We start from the raw sequence: 21,894 nt of genomic DNA on the forward strand, positions 1-21,894 counted from the left end.
TCTTATGGCACCATGTCGCATTTGCAGAGCCTTTGAGGTGCCAAAAAAGCATAAACCAGCCAAAAGTGACCCCATTTTGGAAACTACACCACTCAAAGAATTTATTTACGGGTGTGGTGACCATGTTGAATTCAGGTGCTTTCCCCCAAAATGTTCTTTTAGCCTCAAATTTTTCATTTCATTTTCACAAAGGTAAATTGGAAAAAATGGGTCACCCAATTTTTTGTACAATTAATCCTGAGCATGCAGATGCCCCATATGTGGGGAAAAACATTGTTCAGGCACACAGGAGAGCTACAAAAGAAAGAAGAAAGAAGAGCTATTTTGGAAAGCAGAATTTTCTTGTATAGTTTGCAGGCACAATTCATCAGGAATATGAGGTTCATAATCTTTGGGGGGGCATTATCCACAAGTGGTCATTAACGGTTGTAATGCAGCGTCTTGCTGCATTGCTAAAATGTCCAGGGGGTGTGTTCTGGCTGACCATTTACCTCCCCCTCAGGTGACTGATCACATGACTGTGACATCATCACAGGTCCTGTGTGCACAGAAGGATATATAAATCCTGGTGGTTTTGAAACATAGAGAGAGAGGCCTGGAGAGGCCTGGTGAGACAAGAAGCCTGGTCCCTGTGTCTGGTACTCCACTAGCCTGGAAGGCAGAGGCTGGATCCCTGTGTCTGGGATACCAGTAGCCTTGGAAGGCACATGGCCTGGAGACTACGTCTGGGAAGCCTTAAAGCCACAGCTGTGGCAGAACCGAGCTGATAGAAGCAGCTGAGACTCTGCAAAGGTAAATCGGCGCTTTAAGTGAATATTGTTGCTGTACCTTGCTGAAGTCTGTATTTGAAGCCAAGCGGACATAGCTGCCACTGAAAAGGCTCTAGGACACATGTGTAACATTCCTGCGAGCCACTGAGATGGACTATGTTATGAGCGGTTTATGATGTGTAATAAACTGGTGGTCTTCATATTACCGGAAAACGTTGCATGTGTGCTTTAATTGATCCGGTGAAGCGAGTACCTTACACGGTGTACGCTGTCTCATTTGCAGTCCTGTGGCGCCTACATGGGGGTTCATTATCACTGGATGAAGAATAGAAGGAGTAAAAATATAGAGAAATGTGGCATCCTATCCCTCACTATCAGAGGCAAGGAAGGTGTATGCCTCCTCAGCTTAATATAATCTTTGCGAAGAGCAGGACATTTTATTTTTCACTTGGGTGGTGTATGTCTGTAATGTTTTTCAGATATATTTGATAACCAAATTTTATTCAGATGTGTATTTGGTACAAAAACTTTTATTTATTTATTAATTAGATTAGAATAGAAGAAATAAAAAAAAACAATAGAAGAAAATAATCTAGAAATAAAAAGGTAAAAATAAAATAAAATGGAGAATATAAAAACTTGGTAAAATAAAAAAATGTATTAAACAGATGACAGTAAAAACAATTACTGACTGCTCGCAACTAAATTATGCTAACCATAATTTAATTCTCTGTAGTAGAAAAAAACTGTAGTATAATTACTACAATAATTTTCCACTAAAATTATGAAACTACACTACAATTATTAAACAGACGCCAGTAAAAACAATTACTGAACAACCATGACTATCTGATGCTAATTGTAATTATGTTTTAGTAAAAATACTGCAGTATAAGTGAATTACTACAGAATTTTTTTTATAGATTACAGTGTCCTTATATCTAGCCCTATCAACTAATCTACATTTTTTTACACCTTTTGAAAAAAGCCAGATGCCAATCAGTGATGTACATCACTGATCAGTGCTCAGTGGCTGCAGGATGCACGCATGGAAGTGGTGCAAAAGAAAAAAAAAGAAAAACTGGACAGGAAAAAAGTCCTAAGCTAAAAGTCAGGCATGGATGCCAACCAGTGATGTGCGTCACTGATCAGCGCTCAGTGGCTGCAGGACACACGCATGGAGGTGGTGCAAAAGAAAAAAATGGCAAAAATTGAGTGATCAAGAACTGAACAGTGCTCAGGAGCAGAAAGGGTTTTGGGGAAGGGGTTTGGGAGGTGTTGGAAGGAGCAGAAGGGTGGGGAGAGAGGGATTAGAGTGGATTAGAAGAAGACTGGAGAAAGAAACAGGTCAGGAACTTCTATCTTCAGCTCTTCAATTCTTCGGTTGAAGAATCGGCAGCAGCAGCAGTGATGGCGCAGTCTGTGGCACTGTAACGTGGCACGGGGTAGTTGCCGTGGGTGAGGTACTCGTGCTTCATGCCCTGGGATGCTACATGGAAATAGGGGTCCTGGCTGGGTGTGTGGGCTTTAGCTGTGATGGCGATACACCCTTTGCCTACCGCATGGTGCCATAGTTTTCGGCCGGCCAGCACCAGATGTAACTGAGTTCAGAGTGGGAGACCATAGTTCAAAAATAAATGTACTTTCACTGAAGAATAACTCATGAGGAACTAGTAGGCATTCATCTTCATGGCCATTTTTGTTTTGACATGGAACATCATCGCGCACTTTCTCTTCTCTTTTCTAGAGTCACGGTCAATTTCTACTTCGCTTAGCTTCTCCGTCTCAACACAGCCCAGTATACTATTCCAGAACCTCCTCATCCCCAATAAGGCACTACAGTCTAACAAGCAAGAGTCTTATGCTTCCACCCGCGGTTCAGCAGGTACTCCTCCCCTTAGAGGAGTTTTCTATGCCAATATGGCTGCTTTATTGACGCCTTAGGACTACCAAGTGGGGCATTTCCTCTTCGTCTTGCTTATCCTTCTTATTCTGTCCTTTTACCCAGCTGATAGACAACTCTGTACCGTCCCATTAGCCTTCCCTCGTAGGAGCTAACTACCTGCCTCAGTCGTCTCCCTCTTGCTACAAAAGCACCCACTTCATACAGTTCCGCTTACTAGCCAGACATGAAGTCTGCTTCTACTGCAGGCTCATCTCTATGTGACATTTTTTCCAGGAAGCTCTTTGGTGTGCCCTCACTTAGCTCCTCCTCTCTAGACTAGTCCCAGCTTTTAACTCTAACGATCACTATTAACTACAGTGGCTAAGCAGAATACCACTTCCTTGCTAACAATACAAATTATCACACATACAAACATCATAGTGCATTATATCAATACACATGTCTTCAAGGGGGAAAGTGGGCAACACCTCCACTCCCTTAAAGCACCACAAGTCCCAGCAGGAGAGCAGCATATCGGCGCAATCATGCTCTGCTCTACACAATACTCCAAACTGGAATGAGGTGGTGCACAGTGGTCTTTGAGAGGTTAAACTGCCCTCTTCATCACTGATTGAACCGTCAGAAGTCATCGTCCAATTGCACTAAACAGCACTGCGGGCAATGACACTACTGTAGCCTAGCACCAGCCTATGATCGGTGCTGCACCGATCACAGCTGAACATCAATGTTTTGGACATTTTTATTTGCTGAACCATTCAAATTGCAGAACTGAACAGCCAATCACAGAATTGAACAGCCAATTATTACAGATTACAGGTGTGGGGGGGAATCGGCGAAACTCCCCAAGGGTAAAGAGTACAGGTGCCCTGCTTCAGGGACATGGTGACCTGACAGACATGGTGACCAGAGGCTCCCATGATGTGACTGTATGTCAGTTTGCGGGAACCCCTCCCAGATCATGACATACAGTTACGTCATATGTCATGACGGGGTTTTAAAGTATGCCTGATGAAGAGTAGTCTAAGTAGTCTAAAAAGCTTGCAATTTTTTACCATCTTTTCAGTTAACCATCAAAACATTAAAAAATTAAAAAGGTAGCCAAACAATCAACCACTCAGAACTCTCAAGTTTTAATATTTTTTATCTACTGGCTAATACGTTACAAAGATATGTTTTTACATTTAAGGAACAGAGAGAACATGTATGATATATTTATACTGATACATTTATTATTTGAAACAATATATATCTTTTTCTTTCTAACCCAGCACAAAATATTAAAGTCAGTGTACTCTTATTTGCTAAATGACCCCCATTGGAGGCAGATTTCAATGAATAATAAGTAAAATAATTCTACAGTACTTACTCCCCTACCTCTGAAGATGCCTCAGTGAGACCAGTCCACTTCAGGATAGCAACAGCAAGGAAAAGGTAGACACTCACATTGCTCCAGTCCAGCATCTGTAAAGAAAAGGCCAATATTACTAATAAATAATATATCCTGTTTCATAAAGCTAACGGATAAGGGAATACATGTTATCGTCAGTAGAAATATGGTTTAAAGGAGTTGGCCACTTTATCTTTAGGTGTTAGGGACATAATTTTGTGGCTTTTACTAATATATAAGTGTTACAGGTTCTTATCTTGCATTTGTTAGTGCAGCTTTCCTCACAAACTGTAGAGCGTTCCTGTTCCCAATATGGCAGGTGGTGGAGGAGTATGTGACCAGACCTGTCAATCAACCTCTTCCGATGGAAAAGCAGGTTTTCTGGATCTGATCACATCCTCCTCCATCAACTGCCATTTTAAGAACAAAAACGCTGTGTAATCTGTGAGGAAGGCTACAATGACTGTGCTTCATAAAGGAGGAGAAATTATATTAATAATCATATATTAGTAAGAACCGAAAAAATGATACCAAAAATTTTTTGCTAAAATATATAAAAAAAAGACAACCCCTAACCCCTTGGAGAACGAGACAGTTTTCTTTTTACATTTTTTGCTTCAGTTTTTCCTCTTTGCTTTACAAGAACCATCCTTTTTTCTGTTGATATAGCCATAGTAAGACTTTCATTTTACCATATAATGTTCTGAAAATGTAAAAAAAAATCTACGTGGGTAGGTAAAATTGAATGAAATAACAATTATGCCACTTTTTTAGTTTTTGTCTTTACGATGTTCACTTTAGGTGAAAAAGGACCTAGTAATTATGTTCTTGGGGTCAGTATGGTTATGATGAAACAAAATTTATATGTATTTTTTTACATATTAATCGCCTTATTCTGAAAGCCATACCTTTTTTTGTTTACCATCAATAGAGTTGTACGTGGACTTGTTTTTCGTGGAACAAGCTGTGTATTTTATATGGGGATTATTTGACTTTCTAATCTATTATTTGGGGAAGGCAAAAGAACACAACAAAGCAGCACCAATCTGCCAATGTGGGTGCAAACCTCCTAATCCACAAACAATCAGATCCCAAAATGCAAGTAACAAAAATTGAGGCATCATGTCCTTTAATAAAACTCAGAAAAATATTTATTCCACGCCCAAGGTACGCGACGTTTCGGCTCTAATGCTGAGCCTTGCAAGGTTACATACCTTTGGCATGGAATAAGTATTTTTTTGAGTTTTAATGAAGGACATCCTGCCTCCATTTTTACTTTATCTATCTATTTATCTATCTATCTCTTTTTTATTTTTTATGTTTTAACATTTATTAGTTTTAGTTTTGAATCTGCTTATATAAAACACAGTCACATTGAAGTATTGCAGTCTTTTGACAAATTACCGATCTATTGATGAATTACTAATCTCTTGTGAAGCCCAGCCACAGGCTAAATTTCGTAGGTGTACAAACATATCATACACAGGTGCCATGAGTAGGTCTCCAGCTACGATGGCGTCAATGCACTTTGCTGTGGTAAAATTGTTAGCTGCATCTAAGAGGTTAACCTGGAGAGATCAGAGCTAGCTCTGATTGCAGAAACTTTTATTGGGTATAAGCTGTATAAAACAGCTTGTACCAATGCTGTCTGTCATGCCAAATTCTTCAAAATGCTGTACGTGTGTTGATGAAATTGGTGCAAAATCAAGGCTGCTTTTTCTTCTTGCATTTTAAATTGTTTGCATCTTTTAGAACATAAACTATCATGATCCTTTAAAATGTCACATGATCGTCTTCAAGTATGCAAAAATACATTTTGCACTCTATTTGAGTACCTGCAGTACAATTGCACAAAAATGTTTTGCAATTCAAAAAGTGGTGATGAATTAGGCTAAAACATCCAGATGAGGAAAACCATGCCCCCATTGTTGAATAAATAAAAAAAAAAAGTCAGGTTAAACCTGCAAATTAAATAATGAATAAAGTGCAAATAAAAAAAGTTACTGCTAGATCCTTTCTAACTCCAGAAAAAAAAGACACCATGACATTGATGAATTGGAGCTTGTTTTTTTTTTTTGTCAAAAATGTTGTTAATTTTGGAAAAATAATTTATAGTAACACATTTTTTTCGTTACTGCCTCCAAATCCACATAAAATGAAATTATAGTCTCAAATGTGAGGAATGAATTTGCTGTAATAGATTTTACAAGCATAATCACACATCTTCAAATTTTCATAGCATACAGTGGCACTGGCATACACTGTAGGTCTGGAATAAGAGTGTAAGATATTTGGTTTTACAACTGCAAAGTTGTGACTTAGTAAATAAGTAATAAAATATCATAGAATGAGTTGTATTTGTCAGTGGCATCATTTTGGGGTACATATTACTTATTGACAGAGATTATTTCCTCTTTATGGGAAGGAATTTAAACAAAATAACAATTTTACACTATTCGCCATGCTGTTCCTTAACTATGTTCCATATGTTACATCTATTGGGGTGTAACTAAATGACTATCTGGCCCTTACTTGGACTGAGCGTTGATGATACCCCTTAATGACAAAGTGATCAAACATCTGAATTAAGGGCACCTATTCAATCATCCTTCTCAGGATACATAATTCCAAGTACCATCTATGGTTTATGTTTCCCATGGATAGTTGTAGAACCAACCATGATTTATAATAAGATATGGAATTGACAACACTCATACTAAGAGTGGTAATTAAACATCACCCACAAGGCACTAGACTCAACTGTCCTTTGTTTTGCACACTTTATTCACTATTTTAATGATTTAAAGTGGTTGTCCACTACTTTATTATTAATGACCTATTAGTGATGAGTGACTATGTTCTGTCAACCCCATGCTGGGGTGCTCGCCGAGTATCTTCAGCGTGCTCAGACGTTATGTTTTAGTCACGCCGTGCGCATGATTTGCGACTGTTTGACAGCTTTAATACATGTGAGGAATGCCTAAAAAATAAGTATTCCTCACATGTATTAAAGCTGTCAAACAGTAGCAAATCATGCGCACGGCGTGACTAAAACATAACAGCTGAGCACACTGAAGATACTCGGAAAACACCCGAGCCTATGACCTACGGATAGATCATCAGTGATAAAGTAGTGGACAAACTCTTTAATAAGAGTTAAAGTGCTCCTATCAGCATGATATTGCGCAGTAAACCACATACACTGTCAGCTGGGTGCCGTTATACTGAGTAAAATGATACCTTTGTTGATTAAATCCGTCCAGTGGTTCTTTTATAATCTTTATTTTCATTTCTGACATAATGATATGCTGGTGCACTCATGCTCTCATTATGTATTCATGTATTCCTATCTCTGCCTTGTGACAGATCACTGTGCTTTCAGTGGAATCAAAGAAAACCATAGCACTGCTGGTATGGTGCACCAGTAGGGTCCAAACCCAATTGTAATGACAAGCAAAACTGGGCACTCAGATAAGATCAATTTTATATGATTTTTAATGGCAGTTTCAACTCAATCATAAAGACGTTTTGGTCGGCAGACCTTCCTCAGTATGTGTAGACTGCGTGAAAGAGACATATGTGGACTAGGGAGAGGAGTCCCTTATCAGGCTCACCAGAAAAGGTCCAGGAGCATCAGAAGTACAGCATGGATACAGGTAAGTGTGGGACTAGGGACACGGTATCCACCGTTTGTCCATAAATCAGCCAAGCAGTGCACAGTAGCAATGCACCGCTAGAGACGCCATGTTGCTGGAGGAAAAAGAAATTTGCCTGCAGCAATATGCCCACTGCTGCCCTTGCTTGTGCAGTAGCATTTCTTCGTTGCCAAGAGATGCTACTGCACACGCGTGGCGTCATATTGCTGTAGACAAAGTCATTTTCCTCCAGCAAAATGGCACATGCCCGTGTGCAGTAGCATTTCTTGGAAAACGAGATATGCTACTACGCATGTGCTAGCGGCGGCGGCCATTTTGGGAAATGTAAATTTCACTTGGTCACGCAAAGTCAGTATTTAAAATAGTAGGCAGGTCACTGAAAGCACAGTGACCTGTCACAAGGCAGAGATAGGAATACATGAATACATAATGAGAGCACCAGTGCACCAGCGTATCATTATGCCAGAAATGAAAATAAAGATTATAAAAGAACCACTCGACGGATTTAATCAACAAAGGTATCATTTTACTCAGCGTAATGTCACCCAGCTGACAGTGTATGTGGTTTACAAAGCACAATCCTGCTGACAGGTGCGCTCTAAGAATTATGTACTTTACAATCTATCATCTTTAACCTAATACTCACACTGTGGGCTGTTCGGACCACAGCTATCTCTATTAATATCTATAAAACATGGTCCTCCTTCTCTGACTAATTTTCTACTTTATTTAGTGGGAATTTTGGGTTGATATGATTTTTATTTTTAAAATATCTGAAATTTGAGGAAAATGTAGAAAAATTAGCAATTTTTGAACTCTTACTTTTTATTGCCACAAAACAGATAGTAAATTCATAACAAAATAGTTAATAAGTAATATTTATTATATGTCTACTTCATATCAGCATCATCTTTTAAATTCTTTTTTTTTTTAAATGTCGGAAGGCTTCAAAGTTTTGCAGAAATTTTTCATTTTTTAAGTGACATTTACAAAACCTATTTTTTAGGGGCCACTTCACTTTTGAAGTGATTTTGAGGGGCCTTTATGTAAAAAAAAAACACCCGAACAAGACCTCATTTTAAAACTGCACCCATCAAAGCATTTAGGAAGTTTGTTAACCCTTCATGTGCTTCACGTGAATTAGCATAAAATGGAAGGAAGAAATTAAAAATTATATTTGTTTTCTATTAAAATGTTGCTTTGGTCTCAAATGTTTAATTTTCACAAGTGTTAATAGTAGAAAATCGACATTACAAATTGTTGTGCAAATTCTCCTGAGTATGCTGATGTCTCATATCTGGTCAGAAACTACTGTTTGGGAACATGACAGAGCTTGGAAGGCAAGGAGTGCTATTTGATTTCTGGGGTGCAAATTTGCATGTAATATATTTTGGGCACCATGTTGCATTTGTAGAGCTCCTAGGGTAAAAGACAGAAAAAACCCTACATGTAACCCCATTTTGGAAACTGCACCTCTCAAGGAATTTACCTAAGGGTGGGGTGAGAATTTTGAACTCATAGGTGATTCATGGAAATAAAAAAATAAAAAAATGCATTTTTTCCACCAAAATGTTGTTTATGACCCACATTTTTCATATTCATTATTAGTGTGATTAGAAAGGAGTGCCATTTGAGTGCAAATTTTGCTATAATGGTTTGTGGGTGCCATGGCACATTGACAGTAGTGCCAAAGTAATAAAACCCCCAAAACTGACCAAATTCTACAAACTACAACCTGCAAAGAACTCATCTAGGGGTGTAGTGACCATGTTGACATGACAGGTATTTCACAGAATTTTGTACCATTGGGCCATGAAAATAAATAGTTTACCGATAGAATGTTATTTTAACATTACATTTTTCATTTTTACAAAGGGTATACATGAAATTGGGGTCCTATTTTATTAAGCATTTTTTGCCAAATGCAGCAATACTCCATACATGGTTGTACGGTACTGTTTTGGGTACAAGGCAGGGCCCATTAGAAAGTAGAGCTATTTAACTTTTGAAGCAAAAATTTTCCTGGAAAAGTTTGAAGGCTTCCTTTAGATGCCATAACATAACAAACCCTCCATTTAGTGACCCCATTAGGAAATTGCACCACTCTGGGAATTCATATAGGGGGAAGTCACTATTTTGACTTTACCGGTGTTTTTCAGAAGTAAGCATGCAATTTGTTGCAGTGTTAAAATTGCAAATATCCCAGCTTAGTGTCCAATATATTGTGTCCAGTTTTTACTTCTGGAAATATGCACCCCACATATTTAACTGTGCAGTGGCTTTTACATTAATGTCAAACATGTGGATTCTCACTGTGGTTTAGGCATACTGTAGGTTTTAGAAGAGATGGGTGCATTTGGATTTGGGAGAGCAGAATTTGCTGGATTTTTTGGGTTGGATCCATGTCCCTTTTCCAGAGCCTTTGTGCCACCAAGAACATGGAAACTGCCTATTTTTCCATTGACAGATGATAGACCTGAGTTGGTGCTGTCTTCTGTGGGTTGAGATGAAGCTTTTATTAGTACTACAACCCCTGGCAAAAATTATGGAATCACCGGGCTCGGAGGATGTTCATTCAGTTGTTTAATGTTGTTGAAAAAAAGCAGATCACAGACATGGCACAAAACTAAAGTCATTTCAAATGGCAACTTTAGGGCTTTAAGAAACACTAAAAGAAATCAAAATTAAAAATGTGGTACTCAGAAAGGGTAATTTTTTTCAGACCAAGCAGAGTGAAAAAAATATGGAATCACTCAATTCTGAGGAAAAAATTATGGAATCATGAAAAGCAAACACACAAAAGAACACACCAATATATCATTAGTATTTTGTTGCACCACCTCTGGCTTTAATAACAGCTTGCAGTCTCTGAGGCATGGACTTAATGATTGACAAACAGTACTCTTCATCAATCTGGCTCCAACTTTCTCTGATTACTGTTGCCAGATCAGCTTTGCAGGTTGGAGCCTTGTCATGGATCATTTTCTTCAACTTCCACCAAAGATTTCAATTGGATTGAGATTCGGACTATTTGCAGGCCATGACATTGACCTTATGTGTCTTCTTTCAAGGAATGTTTTCACAGTTTTTGCTCCATGGCAGGATGCATTATCATCTTGAAAAATGATGTCATCATCCCCAAACATCCTTTCAATTCATGGGATAAGAAAACTGTCCAAAATATCAATGTAAACTTGGGCATTTATTGAAGATGTAATGACAGCCATCTCCCCAGTGCCTTTACCTGACATGCAGCCCCATATCATCAATGACTGTGGAAATTTGCATGTTCTCTTCATGCAGTCATCTTTATAAATCTCATTGGAACGGCACCAAACAAAAGTTCCAGCATCATCACCTTGCCCAATGCAGATTCGCGATTCATCACTGAATATGACTTTCATCCAGTCATCCACAGTCCACGATTGCTTTTCCTTAGCCCATTGTAACCTTGTTTTTTCTGTTTAGGTGTTGATGATGGCCTATGTTTAGCTTTTCTGTATGTAAATCCCATTTCCTTTAGGCGGTTTCTTACAGTTTGGTCACAGACATTGACTCCAGTTTCCTCCCATTCGTTCCTCATTTGTTTTGTTGTGCATTTCCTGTTTTGGAGACATATTGCTTTAAGTTTCCGGTCTTAAAGCTTTGATGTCTTCCTTGGTCTACCAGCATGTTTGCCTTTAACAACCTTCCCATGTTGTTTGTATTTGGTCCAGATTTTAGACACAGCTGACTGTGAACAACCAACATCTTTTGCAACATTGCGTGATGATTTACCTTCTTTTAAGAGTTTGATAATCCTCTCCTTTGTTTCAATTGACATCTCTCGTGTTGGAGCCATGATTCATGTCAGTCCACTTTGTGCAACAGCTCTCCAAGGTGTGATCACTCCTTTTTAGATGAAGACTAACGAGCAGATCTAATTTGATGCAGGTGTTAGTTTTGGAAATGAAAATTTACTGGGTGATTCCATATTTTTTTCCTCAGAATTGAGTGATTCCATAATTTTTCCCTCTGCTTGGTCTGAAAAAAATTACCCTTACTGAGTACCTCCCTGAGGAGAGGGAGAATGAGGAGGATGAGGAGGAGAGCATGTCCTTTTGGTGGGGACACAGAAGTCTTGCTTGTTAGCAGTTTGGCACACATGGCTGAGTTTATGTTACGCTGCCTTTCCAGTGACCCTCGCGTTCTCCAAATTTTGGGTGACAGACATTACTGCTTGGTGACACTTCTAGACCCACGCTACAAGGAGAACTTTATATCTCTTATTCCTGAGGCGGAAAGGTCTACAAAAATGGGGCAGTACCAGAAGGTCCTTGTTGCGGAATTATTAAAAAAATTCCCATCTGAAAATGCTGGCGGCACTGGTCGCACGTCCTTGAACAACCAAGGAGTACAGGAGAGAGAGACACAAATACGATCCAGCAGAGGCAGGGGAACACTGTCAAGGTTCTGGGACAGTTTTCTCAGACCCTCCCATCACACAGGCCCTGATGCGCGGGGTAGTCTCACAAGGAGTGATAATTTTACGAAGATGCTGAAGGAGTACCTTGCCAACCGTACCAATGTCCTCCATGATTCCTCTGCGCGTTATAATTATTGGGTCTTCAAGATGGACACATGGCATGAACTGGCTCTCTACGTCTTGGAGGTCCTGGCCTGCCCTTCCGCTAGCGTTTTGTCAGAGGGGGTTTTTAGCGCCGCCGGGGGAATTATAACTGATAGGCTCATCCGCCTATCAACAGATATTGCTGACAGGCTGACTCTTATCAAAATGAACAAGGGCTGGATTGGGCCAGACTTCTCAACACCACAGAATGATAGCAGCGTAACATAAACTCAAATCCAGTGTCTTTTTTTTGGGAGCTCTATTCCTATGCACCTCTTCACTCCCATACATGGGTATACGCTTCCTGATTTTGTCTATTTGCTGTTGTCCTCCTCCTTCTCCTCATCCTCCACCACCATATCGCCACTATATCTACCATATCTACATCTCTTGAAAGGGGCATTGGAGTGCCTCCAAATCTTTGGCAACCCTTGCATTCGCTGCATTGGCAATAACAGTATGGGAGACCCACTTCCTAATAATGGGAATTTTTTTTTAATAAGGCCCTCCTCTACGTCTCTTCCAAGGGGCATTGGAGTGCGTCCAAATTTTTGGCAGCCGTTGCAGTCACTGCATACGCAAGAACAGTATAGGAGACCCGCTCCTGTATAATGGGAACATTTTGTTACTGAGGCCCACCGCTATGTGTCTTTAAATTGGTATTGGGATAGTTCCAAAATTTAGGCAGCCTTTGTAGTCACTGCATACGCAATAACTGTATAGCAGAACCGCTCCTTTCTAATGAGAACATTTTGTTACTAAGACCCACCTCTATGTGTCTTCAAAGGGGTATTGGGGTATTTCCCAAATTTAGGCAGCCGTTGTACTCACTGCATACGCTAAACTGTATAGCAGAAATGCTCCTTTCTAATAGGAATATGCTGTTGCGGAGGCCCTCCTCTATGTGTCTTTAAATTGGTATTGGGGTTTTTCCCAAATTTAGGCAGCCGTTGTAGTCACTTCATACGCAATAACTGTATAGCAGAACTGCTCCTTTCTAATGGGAACATTTTATTACAAAGGCACACCTCTATGTGTCTTTAAATTGGTATTGATAATTTTCCCAAATTTGTGCAGCCCTTTCAGTCACTGCCTGGGCATTACCACTATAGGAGGCCCACTCGTTTATAAATGGGAACATTTTTTTTACTGAGGCTCTCCTCTGTCTCTTCAAAGGTGTATTGGGGTGCGTCCAAATTTTTGGCAGCCCTTGCAGGCACTGCATATGCAATAACAGTATAGGAGACCCACTCTTTAATAATGGGAACAACAAAGCATAGCTGGCTGATGACTCTCTAACAATAGTGAGGGCCGACTGCTGGCCCTTTAAGAATAGTAAGGACCGCATGATGGCCCTATAAAAATAGTCTTTGTGACTTCCAGAGTCCCTCCTTCATAAATGAAACAGGATGTGTCTGATCATGTCTCGCACACCACATGGGAAGATAAGGTAGTAAAATGTTAAAATGACATTTACTGGTGAATGTATTTTTCGCTGTTGAAAGCAATGCAAAAGTGCAAAAACGCATCACAAACGCTACGTGTGAACATATCCCAAGGTGTGGAGGAGCATTTTTGTTTTTGGTTATTTATTTTGCCTTATATACAAGTCATTACCCTGGAAAGGATGTTCCTTAACATTTTTCCCAGGAAAATCAATTTTGGTTTGTTTTTGTATGTTTTATGGTGAGTCTGTAAAAGTGGTGTAATACTCTGACAACATTATTCACAGCAGTGACCTGGGAGTCAGAAATGCATCCAGTCTTCCCCATGCTGATCCCATGTCATTTGAGCACTGTTCCCATCAATTTCGGCAATTTCTAGGCCCCCTGCAGACCTCCGGGGGGGCGCCGGGAAAAATGTTCGAGTTTCCCATAGACTTACATTGGGCTCGTTGCTCGGGTCGAGCACTCGAGCATTCCAATATTCTCAACTCGAGCAACGAGTACCCGAGCATTTCAGTGCTCGCTCATCACTATTAGTGATGTAACAATACCAAGTATGTGTATTTTGTTTCTATGCATGCCCATGTAGACGGCTAAGGATGGTTGATTCTTTTACCGCAACAAATTACCTTTAATTAAATAGCTTGAGCTTGTAACAATTGTACATAGTTTTTTTTTAATAAAATAACTGTTTGGCTTATTATATAGCTCACTCTGTGTATTATAAAACAAATATTAACCAGCATGTGAATGATCATTAGGAATGCCACATTAAAGCATGCCTTTGCTATGTATTTAGCTTTGGTGTGTCTGATTCTTACAAATGCTCTCTTTCCTCCTACAATAGAGAAACCATGAATAGCTTTAGAATATGTCTGTATGCATGCAAGTATAAAGAGACTCTATCGTCCCTTCGATGACCACATCCTGATTATTTGGACGTGAGGATATAAAAATAAACGGGCTGCCTAAATACACACATTTAATATGGCTTAATGTGCTTGCTTGGGTTTATTCATCCAAAAGACTGAATTTCTAAAAATAGGATATGGTATACTAACAAAAATAAACCATAGCACCTGCCTTACAAAAGACACTTGATTAAGTGGTTGAAATTAGACTCGTGCAGAATTTGGAAGTGGTATCATTTGCTGCCTCCTTTTTCCTCACCCTGGCGCCCAAAACAAAATGCTGAGGTTAAAGGTGATTTAGGGGAAAAATATTTTAGGACTTTAAGGCTATTTCAGGATTTTTGGGGAGATCCTACCGTGTGACCTGTTCTGACTTTAGATGGAGCGATGTATTAGCCCTTTGCTTTTTGCAATTTGCTGCTCACACAAGAAGTTCTCCAGAACTATAGTGAACAGTGTAAATTACAATGACTATAAAGAAGTTCAACAAGATTTAGGTCTGGTTCACATCATTCATTTGTGATGACGTGACTGGTCAAATTGTTGCACCAAAAATTGAGATTCGATTCAAAAGAAACCTCTTAAGAATCTGATCACTATGTCAATCTGACTTTTGAGTCTCCAGTTAAAGTGTTAAAGCATTTGATCAGATAAAAAAAGTTACTGTAATTATATCTATTTTTTCTATTAAGTATAATTTATTATTTTTGGGCATATAAATATAACAATAAGGTTTTGTGGCAAAAAAAGTAACAAAACACTTTATTAAACACATATGACAGATGACATGATAAACTATGACCCTAGATGGCCTTAATGACGCACTAAATTTCACCCCGTTTCTGTAATAGGCTTGACCCCTTGGCATTTTTATATCATTTTATGGTTTATTTTTTAACTAATGTGGTCCTTGTCTTGTTGTGTATCCTTTCTTACATAGCCTCGATATCTATGTGCACTGTGATTAATATTACTATCATTCAAGCTACAAATCTACATCATTATGTCTGGATTGAAGAATACTACTCTATGTGAATATTATGTTTTCATATGTACTAATAAATATTATACTGTTACTTCTCTCAGTGTGCGCGTGTGTGCTGGGCTGTCCGGCGTTCACGCATCACCCCTGGCATCTGGGAGTCATGCAACGCGTTCTGGTCTACCTGACATGCGGGGTTCGACTTGACGGCCGTGGGGGATGTGGTTGACGCACACGGCTCAATACGCATGCGCTGATAGACCGGGGCATCATTGATGCATTCTGGTCACATGACTGCAGGTCTTAGAAGGTATTTAAATGGGCATGGAAGGTCCTATAAGCATTCCTCCTGAGAAAGCTGTAAAAACACCAAGTGAAACGCGCGTTGGGGATCTTTTCTGCTGGGCACCTTTATTACTGCTAATGGGTAAGAGTGCAATATTAGGATGTCGAACAATGAATTGTAGTTTTCTTCAATTCCTGTGTTATGCGTACCACATGACTATTTCTTATGGTTATTAAGCCGTTTACTTTTTGACAAATGTTCTGTGCAATGCATACACTTTATCTCATTTGAGATTGGCACAATCGCACCTTAGCCATATTGTTATTTATATTGGATATTATATCAGCTTTGTATTATAAAGCTGCCCAGTTTGGCTGTCTCGTCGTCCTTTTTTATCATGTCATCTGTCATATGTGTTTAATAAACTGTATTGTTACTTTTTTTGCCACAAAACTCCTGTTTCGGCTCGTTTTTGCATTCATATCTTATAGAGTGGCACAAACAATGACTTTCCCTATATTTGGGACCCTAGATGGGTTGGGATGTTTTTTTCATTACAATGTACCTAATGAAGTTCTGGATATATATATCAATAAGGTGTAGCATGAAAGATAAAATATCCACAAGAATAGGATGTTTCAGAGAATGCCACAAGTCAGTTTATATTACAGAATTTTGCTCCTGTGTATATTACACGTGATTATGTTCCTGTTAAGAGCAAAACCATTTATGGATCTGTCCTCCGAGTCCTAATCATCATTTACAATGTGTTAAACCTTTGTTGCTTTTCCAACTAAAACAGAAACATTAGCAAACAGACTGGGTTACATACTTCTTCCATAGCAAGGCAGAAAAAATATGAATATCAAGATAAATGACAGCACTGTAAAAGGATTTGATGTTAGTAATAAAATATAGAAGCCTAATTGTGATATAATAAATTTTATGATTTCAATATGTAATGGTAACAGGCATAGTTGCATATTATAGGACTCTCAAAGATGAAGATATTAACATCTGAAGAAAAAATCCATTTGCGCAAAAGAGTGAACATCTATTGTCTATTCCTCAGTCAACTGAACTCTGCATATTAAATGGGAATTGTACTTTCTATAAACTTTGTATAAATTAATTGGACAGACAAATATAACGACTTGTAATATATCTTATCAGAAAAATCTGCTTCCTTACACAATTATGACATTTCTTGTTCTCCCTCCTTCCCCTGAACTCACCATCCGCTCTAAAACAACAGCTCAAATTTGCATTGCTCAGACAAGACAGACTACCATCTCACTGTGGTATTATGTGCCAAAGCCCTTGATACTCTATGGAGAGGGGAGGAGGGAGGAGGAGAAAGGAGCAGAGTGAAAAAACAAGCACAAAGTCAAACACAAAAAACAACAAGTCTTTTCCCTCACCCCAATGTTGAATTTGTATCTACACTGATCAGTTCTGCTGTGTAGTTTTTTAATGCCTCTGCTGCTTTCTGTACTAAAAAAGGAATGAAGAGCAAGAATTCCTGACTGCGTACTGTGAATGGCAGACATCATAGCTGTTATTCTACACCCACTAGCTCAGAGTGGATTGCACATTAGAAAAAGAGCCTGCAGAGGAGAAAACTGGTAAAAATGCAGCTTATAAGTCATATAATGGCCAGATATAATACAATTCCTCATGTACTCTCACACAGGACAGTTTATTTTAAAAAGTTACTTGAATGTATGGTTACCCTTTAAGATGTTTGCAAAGTGGTATAGGTTGTACACAATGCAAACCTTTTACTTATCTGTTCCCTGTTTCCAAGAAATTTCCTTTTCCTTAACAAGAAGTTATTTTTCTAAATATTTCACAAAGGTCTATATCTCAAATAAAAAAAAAATCCTGCATATGTAGCATATACAGGATTTTTAAGACGTACCTATCATTTATTTTTTTAAATGATAGGTACTACCTAATGTCTAGCAGATTGGTGGGGTGTGGGACCTGAAACCCCCCACAGGTCACTTAAAAGCTGCATTGCAGTGTGCTACTCAGCAGGCAAAAATGCTCTGATCTCCAATAAGTGAGCACATAGAGCTCGCTAGAAAGATTGTTAGAAAGTATATGAGCCTGTGCAGAGTGGAGTACAGGCTCAAAGATTTTATAATGAGCCCATACATCACTTTGTGCACACACTCAGGCAGAAGCTCAACATTTTTGAGTGATCTGTGGGGTTCATAGAACCCCAAACCCCATCAATCTGCTTTTACATTTTAGGTATGACCTATCATAAAAAAAATTAATAGTTTTAGAGTACATTTTTGCTTTTAACATTTACATGGAGAGCTCCATGTTTGGGAACTACTGAAACTGAAATCTTCTACCACTGTTGCAGGTAATTGTATTTGAAGCTGGCTTTGACCGGCATTATGAAAATGAACATGCATTCTTAGCCGAGTGTTTAAGTTTGTGCTTATGGTCAGGAGATATATTAGTCGACAGTATATGTATCACTGACAATATGTATTGCTTATTTTAACAACACAAAGATGTACCTACAATAACCTATTCTTAAGTTGTGCTACAGTATATGTAAGAATTTTCAATAATTTTGAAAAATCAAGCTGATGCTACTACTTATGAAGCGTAACCAAATACAATATAGTGGAAAGAAAATAAATCGAAATATATGTTATTAAACTTATTTGCATATTTTTAAAATTTTTCAAGTTAAACATTACCATTTGGTATAAAATATTTAGGATGATCTTTCAATATGTCCTTATTATAATTTCTTGATAATTTTGCAACAGCTAAACAAATGGAACATTTGGGAAACTAGTTTAATGGAAATAGCTTTCTATAATACGCAACATTTACAAGAGAAACAGAAAAAAGCCCTAAAGTCCTTCCGAGTGATGTACCTACCATGTTTCCATTTACTGTAAAGGAATGAGTCACAGTGAGGTGAGCAGACCACAAAATATTTATTCTCTATGTCTGGAAATCAGTAATGGCTAATAAAAAGGTACACATTTCATACATAACTTGCTGGTTATTTTTACTGCAACACAATTAATGATATTTTTCTGCTAAAGACTATTTTTAAACTTTTAGTCATATAAAGTACAAGCAAAAAAAAAAAGTGAAACCAAAGCCCCAAAAGCCCTGTTTCTTTATCTGTGAAACCTGTAGGGACGATTGGCCTTTGCTGCTAGGATCTCTGGATAGCTTATTTCAGACTGCTAGGATTTTAAATACTCTGATGAAAATAGTACAAAGCAGAATTTGAAAATCCAATTCAATGTGTCAGCCAGAACCAGAGGGCTTCCAAAGATGTCAAAATCAAGGGCAGTCAAGGAGAAAAACAAAATACTTAAGCAACTGATAAGTAGCGCCTGTCCTTTTATTTAGTTATAATGGCTTAAATGATGCATTGGAGAAGTAAGGTGATTCTTATATGTATGGAGAAAATTAAATAGGTACATTTTCGCCTAAAAAAAGGAAAAAAATAGAGCGTCATGTATTACACATATATATATATATATATATATATATATATGTATATATATATATATATATATACAGTACAGACCAAAAGTTTGGACACACCTTCTTATTTAAAGATTTTTATGTATTTTCATGATTATGAAAATTGTACATTCACACTGAAGGCATCAAAACTATGAATTAACACATGTGGAATTATATACTTAACAAAAAAGTGAAACAACTGAAAATATGTCTTATATTCTAGGTTCTTCAAAGTAGCCACCTTTTGCTTTGATAACTGCTTTGTACACTCTTGGCATTCTCTTGATGAGCTTCAAGAGGTAGTCACCGGAAATGGTTTTCACTTCACAGGTGTGCCCTGTCAGGTTTAATAAGTGTGATTTCTTGCCTTATAAATGGGGTTGGGACCATCAGTTGTGTTGTGCAGAAGTCTGGTGGATACACAGCTGATAGTCCTACTGAATAGACTGTTAGAATTTGTATTATGGCAAGAAAAAAGCAGCTAAGTAAAGAAAAATGAGTGGCCATCATTACTTTAAGAAATGAAGGTCAGTCAGTCCAAAAAATTGGGCAAACTTTGAAAGTGTCCCCAAGTGCAGTTGCAAAAACCATCAAGCACTACAAAGAAACTGGTTCACATGAGAACTGCCCCAGGAAAGGAAGACCAAGAGTCACCTCTGCTTCTGAGGATAAGTTTATCCGAGTCACCAGCCTCAGAAATTGCAGGTTAACAGCAGCTCAGATTAAAGACCAGGTCAATGCCACACAGAGTTCTAGCAGCAGACACATCTCTACAACAACTGTTAAGAGGAGACTTTGTGCAGCAGGCCTTCATGGTAAAATAGCTGCTAGGAAACCACTGCTAAGGACAGGCAACAAGCAGAAGAGACTTGTTTGGGCTAAAGAACACAAGGAATGAACATTAGACCAGTGGAAATCTGTGCTTTGGTCTGATGAGTCCAAATTTGAGATCTTTTTTTCCAACCACCGTGTCTTTGTGCGACGCAGAAAAGGTGAACGGATGGATTCTACATGCCTGGTTCCCACCGTGAAGCATGGAGGAGGAGGTGTGATGGTGGGGTGCTTTGCTGGTGACACTGTTGGGAATTTATTCAAAATTGAAGGCATACTGAACCAGCATGGCTACCACAGCATCTTGCAGCGGCATGCTATTCCATCCAGTTTGCGTTTAGTTGGATCATCATTCATTTTTCAACAGGACAATGACCCCAAACACACCTCCAGGGTATGCAAGGGCTATTTGACCAAGAGTGAGAGTTGTGGGGTGCTACGCCAGATGACCTGGCCTCCACAGTCACCAGACCTGAACCCAATCGAGATGGTTTGGGGTGAGCTAGAAAGCAGAGTGAAGGCAAAAGGGTCAAAAAGTGCTAAGCATCTCTGGGAACTCCTTCAAGATTGTTGGAAGACCATTTCTGTTGACTACCTCTTGAAGCTCATCAACAGAATGCCAAGAGTGTGCAAAGCAGTCATCAAAGCAAAAGGTGGCTACTTTGAAGAACCTAGAATATAAGACATATTTTTCAGTTGTTTCACACTTTTTTATTAAGTATATAATTCCACATGTGTTAATTCGTAGTTCTGATGCCTTCAGTGTGAATATGCAATTTTCAGTCATGAAAATACAGAAAAATCTTAAAATGAGAAGGTGTGTCCAAACTTTTGGTCTGTACTGTATATATAGTAGGAGTTCACTCTCTCTGGTAGACATTAGGCATTAGGTAGTGTTTACACAGGCAACGTCCAAACACGTACAGTTTTTATTGCTTTCCACATGTTGTACAGCACCAAACTAAACTCATGAACAGAAAGCCCTAGCCTTGTCAAGTCACTAGCTAAATGGGAGAGACCCTGGCTATTCATACACATAACTTAATTTATAGACATCTATGGTATGACTTCTTTGCCTGTGTGTATTTGATGGGATGTTACCAACATCTGGCGATAATTTCCTTGCAATAGCACCTTTAGAAATATATTTATTAAGGTAACTGGTGACGTGTTCAATACTTATTTCACCCAGTGTGTGTATATATATATATATATATATATATATATATATTGTAATGCAGCGACTTGCTGGCATTACGGTAATGGTCCAGGATGTGTTTTACCTGACCATGTACCTTCCCCCTCAGGTGACTGGTCACATGACTGTGACATAGCACAGGTCCTGCGCGCACAGAATGTCTGTCTGATCACATGACTGTGACATCGGCAAGGTCCTGTCTGTGTGTGTGTGTGTGCACGGGATGGATATATAAACCCTGCTTGATGGGAGACAGGTGTGTTCGGTGAGAGGCATGAGGCCTGTTCCCCATGTGTGTGGGACACCGTGATACAGTGAAGCCTGGCAGCTTGAAAGGTCGAGGCTGGATCTTGTGTAGATGCCAGTGGCCTTGGAAGGCAGCGGCTTGGTGAAGAGT

At 38.9% G+C, this 21,894-nt stretch overlaps 1 protein-coding gene across 1 annotated transcript in view; it reads right to left on the reverse strand.

Moving 5' to 3' along the window:
• OSTN (osteocrin) overlaps positions 1-21,894 on the reverse strand; it is a 48,461-nt gene that overhangs the window by 11,124 nt on the left and 15,443 nt on the right. Inside the window, exon 2 of the mRNA XM_073673099.1 lies at positions 4,051-4,137. Within this exon, the coding sequence (XP_073529200.1) occupies positions 4,051-4,137 (87 nt within the window). The remainder of the gene's footprint in view (positions 1-4,050; positions 4,138-21,894) is intronic.

This window comes from Phyllobates terribilis, unplaced genomic scaffold (assembly GCF_046119375.1).
Source record: "Phyllobates terribilis strain yellow unplaced genomic scaffold, ASM4611937v1 Scaffold_3__8_contigs__length_932513732, whole genome shotgun sequence".
NCBI lineage: Eukaryota > Metazoa > Chordata > Amphibia > Anura > Dendrobatidae > Phyllobates > Phyllobates terribilis.